The sequence below is a fragment of the Zingiber officinale genome, chromosome 1B, assembly GCF_018446385.1.
Source record: "Zingiber officinale cultivar Zhangliang chromosome 1B, Zo_v1.1, whole genome shotgun sequence".
Classification (NCBI taxonomy): Eukaryota; Viridiplantae; Streptophyta; class Magnoliopsida; order Zingiberales; family Zingiberaceae; genus Zingiber; species Zingiber officinale.
The window spans coordinates 38,209,722-38,223,556 of record NC_055986.1 but is presented as its reverse complement, the minus strand read 5'-3'; the positions used below and the strand labels follow the sequence as shown (position 1 = coordinate 38,223,556).

The 13,835-nt window shown below is 38.0% G+C and overlaps 1 protein-coding gene across 1 annotated transcript in view; it reads right to left on the bottom strand.

Annotated features, from left to right (window-relative positions):
* LOC122037922 (cell wall adhesin EAP1-like) overlaps nt 1–13,384 on the bottom strand; it is an 84,555-nt gene extending 71,171 nt beyond the window's left edge. The window contains exon 1 of the mRNA XM_042597411.1: nt 12,846–13,384. Coding sequence (XP_042453345.1) covers nt 12,846–13,384 — 539 coding nt within the window. The remainder of the gene's footprint in view (nt 1–12,845) is intronic.
* Between the last annotated feature and the right edge of the window lie 451 nt (nt 13,385–13,835).

The window sequence follows — 13,835 nt, the reverse complement described above, 5'->3', positions numbered from 1 at the left end:
ACAATTTAAAAGTGATTTTGAAATTATACTCACAAATTTGAAAAGGTGACAAATAAGTGCTGAATAAAAGCATAAGTCAGCTAATCATGAAACAACCAACTCCAAGATACAATCAAAAGGTGAGTATGATATCCAGATCCAAAAAGTGAGTGACATATCCAAATAATCTAAAAAGATAGAGTCAAGCAGGCGGATCGTCAGCTGGAGGATCAGCTAGAGGCTGCTCGGGGGCCGGCTGAGGCTGTCCCTGACGCCGTATCTCGCCTCGGAGAGACTCGAATCCAGTAGCTATCTCAGAACGCATAGATCGAAGGAAGCGATGGCTATCTAGCACAACTCATCGCGTTTGAGAGGACTCGATCTCGAGCCGAGTGAGTCTATCCTCGACAGAAAGTGGTGCCGAAGCCGAAGGCCCGGCTGATGTGGATGGCTCGGCCGAGGAAGAAGGATCCGTGAAAAAATCCTCGGCTAAGAAATCGGCCCACTCCTCTCCCTCGCCTGGTATATCCTCGGCCTCCGGAGCGATAGGTGCAGCGGCTAGCTGTGGGCGACGTGTCCAGGCTAGAACTCCATCAGCGTTGACCTCAGCATGGGCTAGTTTACAACTGCGTGACCCTAGTTCGTCATATATGGTTAGAGAGATAACTGTCCCTCTGGTCACATCTATGCCCTCTATGGTCGAAAAGATGGAAGTCAAAATATGGCAGTAGGGCATATGCACTATACGGGATGTGACTGTACTAGATGCTGAGATAATGTTCTGGAACATGTCTAAGGCTATATCTATGTCCAACCGATGGCTCAGGGCATATAGAAAGAATGAATGTGAAGATTGCATCATCGGGACATCCCTAGACGAGATCGGTAATATGCAAGCTGTCATGACCCTATACAGAACATAGTCCTGGACTCCAAGTAAAACTGACCTGAACTCAGTCAAGCCGAGTGGTCGCTCCCCTCCAAAAAAATACGTATAGATAGTGTCTAACGTAATATGAGAGTAGGGATCGCCAAATGACAGATCCCTACTGGGGTAGCACAGGAAGGTACACTCTGACGCTCTAAGTCTTAAGGCGGTATGTAACAAAGTGGGGGTAAGCTGGATGTCAGTGCTACCAACTCTAGAGGAGTATGTGCAATCATCAACCCTTTTAAGGTTGTGATAGAACTGTGCACATAAAACATGATTTACTACATTACTACAGTAAACAAATTTGTCCAGCTGATAGTACTCTATCATCTAGACCGATGGGTGACAGAATTGACTAAAAAAGGGTCTATTTAGGTATCTAGGTTTGATAGGGGTAAATGTGAAGCTAGAAAATGTGGCCCTAAGTTGTTCAGTTGGGAATCTGAGGTCGGCTGATGGGAGTCTAGCTGGATTGGGATCAACTTGACGTCGTTTCCTATTTTCAACGATTTTACACAAAGATTGGCAAAATAAGCACAAAGATTATGTAAAAATTGACTGGGAAGTGTTTAGTGTTTACCTAGGAGGCATTGTGGGGTGTAGAAGGGGAGGAACGGGTTGAAGGCGCCTTAGATCGTGAAGAAATCGCACGAGTATCGTGTGCTCGGCGTCGGCAGAAAACGAGCAGAAACACTTCTGTTCGTTTCAATATTATCTAATGAAGGCGCCTTAAACAGGAGTTTAAGGTGCCTTATAAAGTCGGTGAAGGCGCCTCGGACATGATCCGAGGTGCCTTAGTTTCAGGCGGCGAGAGTTTTCCCGTCGCTTTCTAGGGCGCCTCCCGTGTAAGGGAGGCGCCTCCAACAGGCGCCATAGTTTTTTTTTTTTTAGAATTGTGATATGAGTTTAATTAAGTTAACTTTGAAAAATAATTTTTAAGTTAATTGAATTTGGAAAATAATTTGAAAAATAATTTTCAATTTTGAAAGATTTTTAAAATAATTTTGAAAATAAGTTTTAAAAATTTTAAAGTAATTTTGAAAATCAGTTTTTAAAAAAATTTTAAAATGATTTTTGAAAGATTTTTTCAAATAATTTTGAAGATAAGTTTTAAAGTTTTTTTTTTAAATAATTTTGAAAATAAGTTTTAAAAGATTTAATATAATTTTGAAAACAAGTTCTAAAAGATTTAAAACGATTTTACAAATAATTTGAAATTAAGTTTTAAAAGATTTTTAAAATGATTTTGAAATTAAGTTTGAAAAGATTTTTAAAATGATTTTTAAATTAAGATTTAAAAGATTTTTAGAATAATTTGAAATTAAGTTTTAAAAGATTTTTAAAATGATTTTGAGATTAAGATTTAAAAGATTTTTAAAAGATTTTTCAAATAATTTGAAATTAAGTTTTAAAAGAATTTTAAAAGATTTTTCAAATAATTTTGAAAATTTTTTAAAATGATTTTGAAATTAATTTTGCAATATTTTTAAAATGATTTTGAAATTAAGTTTTAAAAGATTTAAAAAGATTTTTAAAATGATTTTGAAATCAATTTTTAAAAGATTTTTTTAAAAAATAATTTTATTTAAAAAATAATATTAATTACGAATTGAATTTTGAATTTGAATTTTAAATTCCTTAGTCATCTCACCCGATCTATTTCAATCAGGGAATCCTATCATTGTTGTGAGATGAATTGAGGTTCAATTTAAGGGTTATGTTTAACTTTGTGTTAGATTCAGGTTTAGCTTTGGGTTCAACAAGTAAGCATTCTTTGGATAAACTTCTGGGCTATTGTGAGTCACAAGGAACTCATTAAAGTAATCATGCCTTCAAGGTTTTCCAAATAGTCCTACCCATTGAGCTTAATACTAAACCTTGGTCTAACTAGTTAGGATCCATTTAAGGGTAGCTTCGGTCAGTTCCACTTGGCCAAATGCACCAGGTCGAAGCCATATCTTCCTAGACATGCGATGCTCAAGCTTCCCTAACGTACTATCATCCAAAAACTTCACCAGTACCGTGGGTCAAGTTAAACCTAGCTCCTTTTAATCTAACCTTAATTACCCTACCGAGTAGTCTACTCTTATTTATCCATTTCGGGTAGATTAAGTTCGGTTACCCAGTCGGGTAGTTTAGTTGGGGGTGCCAGCTAATCTGGATCCTCCTTCTATTTTTTTTTATTAAATTGAATTTTTAATTGCATTTTGAATTTTGAATTTTAATTTAATTTCGAATTGAATTTTGAATTTTGAATTTTAATTTAATTTCAAATTTTTAATTTAATTTTGAATTTTAAATTTTGAAATTTAATTTTGAATTGTTAATTGAATTTTGAATTTTAAATTTTAAATTTTAATTTAATTTCGAATTTTTAATTTGAATTTTGAATTTTGATTTTTGAATTTTAATTTAATTTCGAATTTGTAATTTGAATTTTGAATTTTGATTTTTGAATTTTAATTTAATTTCGAATTTTTAATTGAATTTTGATTTTATGTTCGTTTTATTAATATTGTTTTTCTTTTTGCTCCCCCTAGATAATAGCTTCGATATGGTCTATCGAGATAGTGTATTTGATCCTTCGGGACCCAATATTGACCAAGTCCAACTTGATTAATCAATTTGGACTTGGGGACCCATGCTTGGACTGTATTTCTATTTGTTCTTTGTACAATAGATAAGTAAGATTTATATTTCCTTTTTGGTTTAGATCCTAGACCAGTTCTATTGTAAATGACTCTTTGTGTCCCAAGAATTAGGTCAAGATTATTGGAGCCTAAAGAAAACTGTTCTAGTATTTTCTCCAGATCCTTGACTTGGGTTTTCAGACTGGAGTTCTCTTCTTCAAGTTTTTGAACTTGAGTTGAGTTTCCAGTCTGAACTGGTTCAGTCAAAGATTTGGAGTCAGTCACTTCTTTAAGGACAGCTATTTCCTTTAGAAGTGACTTGATTCTAAGATTCGACTTAGCTAATTTTCGTAATAAATAATTGACTAAGTTATTGAGTCGAGGGATACTTACAGAGGGATCGGGCCCTTTGGAAACGGATACGGATCCGTGGCTTCGCTCGGACTCGACCTCCGACTCGATCTCGCTCTTAGATTCGTCGATATGGTCCCGGGCCATCAGAGCAAGTAAACTCGTCTGATCGAGTTCGTCGTCGTCATCTTCTGAGCAAGATTCGTCCCATGTCGCCTTTAAGGCCTTCTTCCTTCTTTGCTTTTTTGCATCCTTTTGATTAGGGCAGTTGGCCTTGATGTACCCCTTCTGGTTGCACCCGTAGCAGATCACTTTGAACTTTTCCTTAGAACTTGATTGGGCCTCCTTGGATTGGACGGCCTTCTTTAGGTCCTTCTTGTTAAAGCCTTTCTTCTTCTTGTAGAGTCTCTTCTCAAGGTTCATGAGATCTGTTGTTAGTTCTTCATCTTCATCATCTGAGTCGGGTTCTTCTTCTGACTCTGGTTCAGTTCTTCGTCATGATCTCGGTTCACGCGTTCGACTGGTACCTACAACCAAAGCACCCCCTTCTCGGTTGGCTATGCATTAGTCTGCTCATGTAATTCAAACTCACAGAATAATTCATCTAACTTTATTGAAGATAAATCCTTGGAGACTTTGTAGGCATCTACCATTGATGCTCACAATGTGCTCCTCAGAAACGAGTTTAGTGCGTACCTTATGACGTCCCGATTCTCTACCTTTTGCCCGATTCCGTGGAGAGAGTTGAGGATGTCTTGAATTCTTGCGTGTAGAGAACTTGCCGTCTCACCTTCCTGCATTTTCAGATTATATAATTTATTAAGTAAAAGATCTCTTTTACTTACCTTGGTGTCGGAGGTGCCCTCGTGGAGTTCTATCAGTTTCTCCCATAGCTCCTTTGCGGTTGAAAATGGACCGACTCTGTTGAGTTCCTCCTTGGTAAGACCACACTGGAGGGTGCAGGTAGCTTTGGCGTCGGCTTCCACCTTCTTGATTAGGGATGGCTCCCAGTTCTCGCAGGGTGTAGGCTTGCCATCACCGTCGGTTGGTAGTTGTATCCCAGTCTTGATTATCATCCAGGTTTCGAATTAGATTTTCAGGTAGGTTTCCATTCGTCCCTTCCAGTACCCGAAATCTTCTCCGGAGAAGAGGGGGGGACGAACGGTGCTGAAACCTTCTTGTTGGGCCATTGAGAGAATATACAATAGAAATAGGGAAAAAAAATATGTCCCAAGACTAAGTCTTGGATTAGTAGTGCGGGAGTAAAGAATTGAAAAAGAACTAACTCGAGTGGTGTTGCATCAACCTCGAGCGAGATCAATTATAAATTAATTGAACAATTACATTTAACAAATAAATGTAGATATTGACCAACGTGATTCTTTTATTTCAAAAATAAATGTTTACAAAAGTTAGGCTTTTAGTATACACTCTAACAATCTCCCACTTATACTAAAAGACTAAGCTGCCATATCTGTTGCCTACATCTGATTCCCATCCCCTCCACATGCCGATCAAAAGCTTTCTCTGGAAGGGTCTTAGTGAAAGGATCTGTCAGGTTATCTGCTGATGCAATCTTGGCGACGACAACTTCTCCTCGCTTGACAATGTCTCATATCAGGTGGTACTTGCGTTCTATATATTTACTTGCCTTATGGGCTCGTGGTTCCTTCGAGTTTCCAATTTCACCGCTATTATCACAATAAATTGTGATGATTTTGGGCAAACCAGGAATCACATCTAAGTCCATTAGAAGGTTCCTGAGCCATACAGCTTCTTTGGCTGCCTCAGAGGCTGCCACATACTCAGCTTCCATGGTTGAGTCCGAGATGCATTTCTTCTTAACACTCCTCCATGCAATGGCTCCACCTCCTAGAATAAACACATAGCCTGACGTAGACTTACTATTGTCCCTATCTTATTAGAAGTCCGAATCCGTGTAACCCACAGGGAGCAAATCGTCTGTTTAGTAGACTAGCATATAATCTCTCGTCCTTCTCAGGTACTTTAATATATGCTTTACAGCAGTCCAATGTCCTTGTCTAGGGTTACTCTGATATCTGCTAATCATGCTCACGACAAAACAGATATCAGGTCTCATACACAACATTGCATACATAAAGCTTCATACAGCTGAAGCATAAGGAACTGTCTTCATATCCTGCATCTCCTTTGATGTCTTCGGAGACATCTCTTTAGATAAGTCTACTTCATGCCTAAAAGGTAAGAAACCTTTCTTGGAGTTCTGCATGCTAAAATGAGCAAGGATTGTATCTATATATAAAGATTGGGGTAGACACAACATTCTTTTCTTGCGATCCCTTATAACTTTGATCCCAAGAATGTGTGCACATTCTCCTAAATCCTTCATATCAAATTGTTTGGATAGCCATACCCTTACGTCCGATAATACCTTGACATTGTTGTCAATTAACAAAATATCATCTACGTATAGTACAAGAAATACTACCACGTTTTCGTTACACTTCTTATATACACAAGACTCATCCGGACACTGAATAAATCCATATGACTGGATTACTTCGTTAACCCGGATGTTCCAAGATCTTGAAGCTTGCTTCAGTCCATAAATAGACAGATTGAGCTTGCACACTAGATGCTCTTTGCCTTTTCAATGAACCCTTCTGGTTGCTTCATATGGATGTTTTCTTCAAGACTTCCATCTGTCTTGACATCTATTTGTCAAATCTCATAATCCATATGAGCAGCAATGGATAAGAGTATCCGGATAGACTTTAGCATAGCTACAGGCGAAAAAGTCTCCTCATAATCGATTCCCTCTTTCTGAGTGTACTCTTTTGCAACAAGCCTTGCTTTGAAAGTTTCTACCTTCCCGTCTGTCCCTCTTTTCCTTTTGTAGATCCACTTAGATCCAATGACTTTTACACCATCAGGTGGTTCTACAAGCTTCCAGATCTTATTAGAATACATAGATTCTATTTCTGAATTCATTGCCTTTTGCTAAGATACTGCATCTATATCTTGGAGCGCTTCGTCATATGTCCGGGGATCAGGTTCATGTTTACCCGGGATCAAGTCTGAAGACTCTCCCAAAAATATGAATCTCTCAGGTTGCCTCACAACCCTCCCACTACGACGAGGCACTGTCTCTAGTTGTGTATCATGTGTGACACGTGTTGCAGTTTCTAGTGGTACTTCATCTTGTACTGTTGGTATTAAAGTAGACGTGTCCTCTCTTATTTCTTCTAGAACTATTTCACTCATGGGCTTATAGTTCATTACATAATCTTCTTCTAAAAATCGAGCATTGGTGCTAACAATGATCTTCTGATTTTTAGGATTATAAAACAAACTACCTTTCGTTCCCTTAGGATATCCCACAAACAGACAAACTTCTGTACGTGATTCCAACTTATCAGTATCTCCCTTCAGCACATGTGCTGGACTACCCCATATCCGGATATGATTCTGACTAGGCTTACGCCCATTCCATAATTCCATAGGAGTAGAAGGAACTATTTTAGAAGGTACCATATTCAGAATGTACACTGTAGTTTCTAAAGCATATCTCCAAAATGAATTTGGTAATTTTGAATAACTCATCATCGATCTAACCATTTCCATAAAAGTCTTATTCCTTCGTTCTGCCACACCATTCTGTTGGGGTGTACCAGGTGCAGACAATTGGGATTGAATCCTAACTTCTGATAAGTAATTCCTAAACTCTCCAAAGAGGTATTCGCCACCACGGTCAGACCGTAGTGTCTTGATACTTTTACCAAGACATTTCTCCACATCAGCCATATATTCTTTGAACTTGTCAAAGCATTCAGACTTGCGGCGCATCAGGTAAATGTATCCGTATCTTGAATAATCGTCTATAAAGGAGACGACGTATTCATAACCACCTCTTGCGTGGATAGACATAGGACCACACAAATCAGAATAAACCAGTTCTAATGCATCTTTGGCTCTATACCCCTTGGCCTTAAAAGGTCTCTTGGTCATTTTACCTTCCAAGCAGGATTCACATGTTGGAAAGTTTTCCAACTCTAATGAACCCAAGAGTCCATCAGTTACAAGACTTTGAATCCTACTTAAGTTAATATGACCAAGCCTTAGATGCCAAAGATACGTTTGGTTCATTTCCGAAGGTTCTTTTCTCTTATTAGAGTTAGAAGATGTGTTAATAATTTTCATATTTTGCTTTGTGGGAGAAATTGGATTTAAAGTATATAAATTGCCAACTAATGCACCAGAACATATAATCACCTTATTTCTCTTTATAACCACATTGTTACTAAAGAAAACTGAATATCCATCCAAATACAGTTTAGAAATTGAAATTAAATTCTTTCTAAAACTGGGTACATAAAGACAATTTCTTAAAACCAAATTTCTATTCCTATCAAAAGATAAGTAGACGTCTCCCACTGCAACAGCCGCCACCTTAGTAGCATTGCCCATGTAGACGGTTATCTCTCCTTCAAATAGTCATCGGGTTTCTTGGAACCCCCACAAAGAATTGCAGACATGATCAGTGGCTCCTGTATCTACACACCAGGTGCTGGTAGATAACACCGCTAAATATGTTTCAACTACTAGAGCATGAGATATACCTTTATTGTTCTGATTCCTACGAGGACAGACCGCCTTCCAATGTCCTGACTGCTTGCAAATGAAGCACTTGCCCTTCGGCTTCTTCATTCCAGCTTTTTGTCCTATACCCTGAGGTTTATTCACCTTCTTTGCTGAAAGGACCTGTTTCTTCTTCTTCTTACCTTTTGACTTAGAAGTAGAACCATTTTCAGCATAGTGAATCTGAGAACTGTGATGAAATATTTCTTCTGCTTCTTGTAGTTCTGTCAGAAGTTCCGTCAACGTATACTCTCTTTTGTTTATGTTATAGTTCAAGCGAAACTGCTCAAAACTTCTGGGTAGCGTTTGGAGAATTATATCGACCTGGGTTTCCCCATCGATTTCTCCTCCAAGGACTTGTATTTCATTCAGATAAGCCATCATTTTGAGGATATGATCCCTTACGGGTGTTCTCTCAGATATGGTGGTTGTCATTAGCTTTCTCATTGCCTCTTGCCTAGCAGTCTGACTCTGGTGCCCAAAGAGTTCTTTGAGATTGTTCATTATATCATAAGCCATTGGTAAATCTTGATGCTGATGTTGTAATACATTTGACATTGAAGCCAAAATGTAACACCGCGCCATCTCATCTGCTTTTACCCATTTCCTATGATACTCAATCTCCTCTGGGGTAGAGTCACCGTTAGGTGCATTAGGGCAAACCTCAGTTAGTACAAACTTATAGCTCTCGGCAGTAAGAACAATGTCCAGCTTCCTTTTCCAATCTATATAGTTGGGTTCAGTAAGTTTGTTCTCTTTCAGTATAATGGCCAGTGGGTTGAAAGTCATCCTAGGAATCACAAAATAAACTTTGGTCAAGACTCTAAATTTAGAATAATATTGATTCCTCAAACAATACTATTTTAAATTAACCAACACCTCAAATCACCGTGAATATTGCATGCCACGTTAGTGTGGACGTATACAAATTCAACATTTGTAAGAGGAGGGAGTAACCCATTAATTTTATTATCTTGTCATCCTAACTTTATGACAAATAAAATTAATAGTTGGTTTTTCTTTGGCCACACAAAACAATAGCAGTGACTCCGTTGGGGAGGATACTATTGAATGCGTTTAAGTGTATACCATTACTTGATACTTAGTCCATTAAATAGGATTGTGCCCCTTCAGTTGGAGAAGATCACACACTCCTAAATAATTTCCTATAACCATCCATAAAGAAAGTTTGATTTAGTGATCTGCAACAAACACATCCGTTGTGGAGGGAGGCACTCAGAGCCAACACGCAAGCTTGTTGCATCACTTACAAACCAGTAATGGAGACCATGGGATTTATTTAAAATCACTCCCCCACTTAGTTATTTAAAAATGAGGATTTTAACATATGCTAGCATACATCACATGCACATAAACATCATAGTAAATAAAAGTAATAAATTTGAAAATTAATTTTTCAACTATTATGACATTTTCCATCATTGTCTTCAGTATGCTCCAACCCTAGCTGCTGCCATCTTTAGCCACCACCATTGGGTTAAGTTGTCGCATCTATCTTGTTTCTTATTCCGCTTCGTCTCTGGTCTCTAAAAGCACCACGCCTCACAAAGATATGATCCGCGACAAATATAGAATTTTACATATATCGATCCTATATTCCATAAAGGAATGTACATGTATTCTAGATTGAACAAAAATAAAATTCTAAAAATAATACAGCTCCTGCTGAATTTAATACATACAATCATGCACACAAAATAATGCCCTTGACATGACCAAGGATCCAATCACACAATATCTAAAAGTCATAATAGTTGGAGCCTGCAACCACAAAGTTAGCACATCCTACTATTATCCTGCCTAAATTATGTATGACATGTGCATAATTAATTTCAAAACCAAAACACACAGAGGCAAACCCTTACTCTGATACTAATTGTTGGTTAGTCATAGGAAAACGTATTGGTTCCACTGTACATAAATTTTGTATAAGTGTCGAACCTTTCCTTAAATAACCTATTGTGTTCTTTAGAAATTAAATTAGGAATCGCAGACGGAACTTAACATCATTGATTCCAAATTTAACTTATCTATTCTTAATGGTTTAGATTTGAATCTCAAGCGAAACTTAACACTATTGATTCAAATCCACTTATGTTATTAATTCCATTAAATATTAATTTCCAAAATTGACTTCCAGGACTGCATGGCGAGGCACATGACCTTCTTGATATGGGAGCGACCACCACCGCCTAGACAAAGCCTTTTAAGGAAAGTTAATATTTAATTTCCTTAAATAACTCTAGGTTAACCAAAAAGAACAATCGAATCACAAATTTGAAAACAAAAAAAAAACACAAACTCGAAAAACTAATTCGAAATACTAGATCTAATGCCTCTTGTGTTTGGAATTCATACAAAGAAAAATAACTAGCATGATGCGGAAAACAATTGCTAATTATACCTTCTCTTTGTATTCTAATGACCTCGAGATCTTCTGCCGTATTCCTCGCCTTGCCTTGGATGTCGTGTGGGCGACGATCCTCCAAGATGAACACCACCCAAGAGCTTTCTTCCTTTTCCTCTAAAATCCTGCCACCACCACCACCAAGGAGAAGAGAGCAAAGGGAAAGGAGAAGGAGAAGGGGCCGACCACACCAAGATCTCCAAGCAAGAGAATAAGAGTTGTTTTTCATGAAGCCTCCTCACCCCTTCTTTTATAATACTTACCCAAGGCAAATAAGGGAAGAATTTTTACAAAAAATTAAAATCTTCCTCTAGTTTTTCATTTTTCCCATTTAAGTTTTCCTGTTCTTTCCTCTTGATTGAATCAATCACCAAATCAATTTGGATGATGATTTATTTTATTTTCTTTTTGGCCGACCACCTTGCTTGGGCACCAAGCAAGGGTGGCCGACCCCCAAAGAAGGAAGAAATATTATTTTTTATAAAATTTTACAAGAAGAAAAACTCTTATAAAATTTTACAAGCTCTCTTTCCTAAAGTAGGAATTAAAAAAGGAAAGTTCTAAAAATTAAAACCATGTTTTAAAATTTAAAACCTCTATTATAAATTTCCTTTTTTAACATGGTGATAGAAAATTTAAATTTTAAAACTCCTCTTCCTTTTTTTTCTAAACCATGAGGATGGTTAAAAAAGAAAAGTTTTAAAATCTTTTAAACTTTCTTTTAAAACATGTGGCTTAATTCAAATAAGGAAAGTTTTAAAAATTTAAAAATCTTTTAAAACTTGTAGTTTTCTACAGAGAGAAGATTTTAAAAATTCAAAACACCCCTCCTTGTTTGAATTATTGTGGCCGGCTCCTACTAGCTTGGTCCCCAAGCAATAGGTTCGACCCCTATAGAAGAGGATGTGGTCGGTCCATTGCTTGGTCACCAAGCAATGGACCGTCCCCCTTCTTGTACACCAAGAAGGGCCTTACATTTGGATGGACTTGAGGCTATAATGAGGGTACGTCAGGGACCTAGAGGAGAAATTGGTTTTGACCTTCCGATGAGCTTGAGTATCCCGTGTTTGCCCCGAACACACAACTCAAGTTCATCCATAATAACTCATTCCACTAGAGAGTTATTATTGCATTACAGCACCAATCCCAAATTACATAATGGGCTCCTTCTTGTCATGAGTGTGTTAGTCTCCCTGTGTTTAATATTACGAATGTCCACTAATTAAGTTACTGACAACTCACTTAATTAATATCTAGCTCCAAGGGTAGTACCACTTAACTTCATTGTCATGTCGGACTAAGTCCACTTGCAGGGTTTAACATGGCAATCCTTATGAGCTCCTCTTGGGGACATTCTCAACCTAGATAACTAGGACACAGATTCCTTCTATAATCAACAACACACACTATAAGTAATATCATTTCCCAACTTATCGGGCATATTGATTTATCGAGCTAAACCTCACCTTTGATAAGTCAAAAAAATAAATATTAAATATATGTGTTTGTTATTATATTATGATTAAGAGCACACACTTCCATAATAACTAAGGTATAGATCTTTTATTAAGTAAGTACAAAAAAGAACTTACCTAAAATGGTCCTACTCAATACACTTAGAGTGTACCAGTGTAATTTATTAATCAAGATAAACTAATACCTTATTACACAACGACTATTCCGATGGTTTATTCCTTTCCATCTTAGTCGTGAGCAACTATTTATAATTTATAAAGAACCGACAACATGATCTTCTGTGTGTGACACCACACACCATGTTGTCAACTATATATAAATTAATTGAACAATTACATTTAACAAATAAATATAGATATTAACCAACTTGATTCTTTTATTTCAAAAATAAATGTTTACAAAAAGCTAGGCTTTTAGTATACACTCTAACACTGCCAACGCTGGGATCCGAGCTTGTGCCGCGACTATATATGGGAGGTGGGTAGGGATAGCTGCTGAAACGTGCGAAAACACTAGAGCTGGCGCTACAGGGGGTACCGCTAAATAGACCGTGGGAGGTACTCCCAGTGCTGCTGCATAAACTGGGGCATATGCCTCTGGTGGAACTCCAGGGTCAGCATAGGTGGCCGCGACTGGATGTCTGGTGGGTGGTACTGAATGAGGAGCAACCGGTACCGCTGGTGCAGGTGCTGCTGGATACACTGTAGGCAATGGGGGCACGGGCGCTGCTGGTGCCGGGTACACGGTAGGTCCATGTGGTGGTGATACAGGGTACACCGCAGGCTCTGCTGGAGCAGGTATCGGGTATGCCAGTGGTACCCCTAGTGGTACCGTAAATACAGTAGGGGTGGTTACAGCCGGTGCAACAGAGGTAGGTACCTCTAAAGGAGCCATCGGGGTCTGAGAGCTCGACGTGCCCGCAATATCCTGAGTCTGTCCCTGACTGATAGGCTCAACCCTAGTAGGCATCTCTGGCAAGTCCAGAGATTCCAAAGTCCTCGTACATGGCTGTCCAACACCACGTCTCGCAGCAATACGTGTAGATCTCCTCATATCTGTTAAGTTATAACACAAATATCACTACAAATATAAAAACTATAAAATTACCTTTATACCTATTTATCGTCTGGAGATGTTCCGTCGCTGTCCAGTCCCCATTTTACCTCAAAACTCTTAACGAGAAAATAAATGGAAATCCGTACAAAATCTGAAAATAAGTACCCAAGTTTACTAGCAAACTTGGGCTAACCTAAAAATCCAGAATACCAAAAGCTGGTATCATAACCTGCTCTGATACCAATAAATTGGTATCAGATTAATCTCGAAAATCCGTAACATGAAACAAACAAGTATCTCCAACCTGGCTTTGATACCAAATAAATTGTCATGCCCCAGGTAGTCCCTGCCCGAATAAAATTTG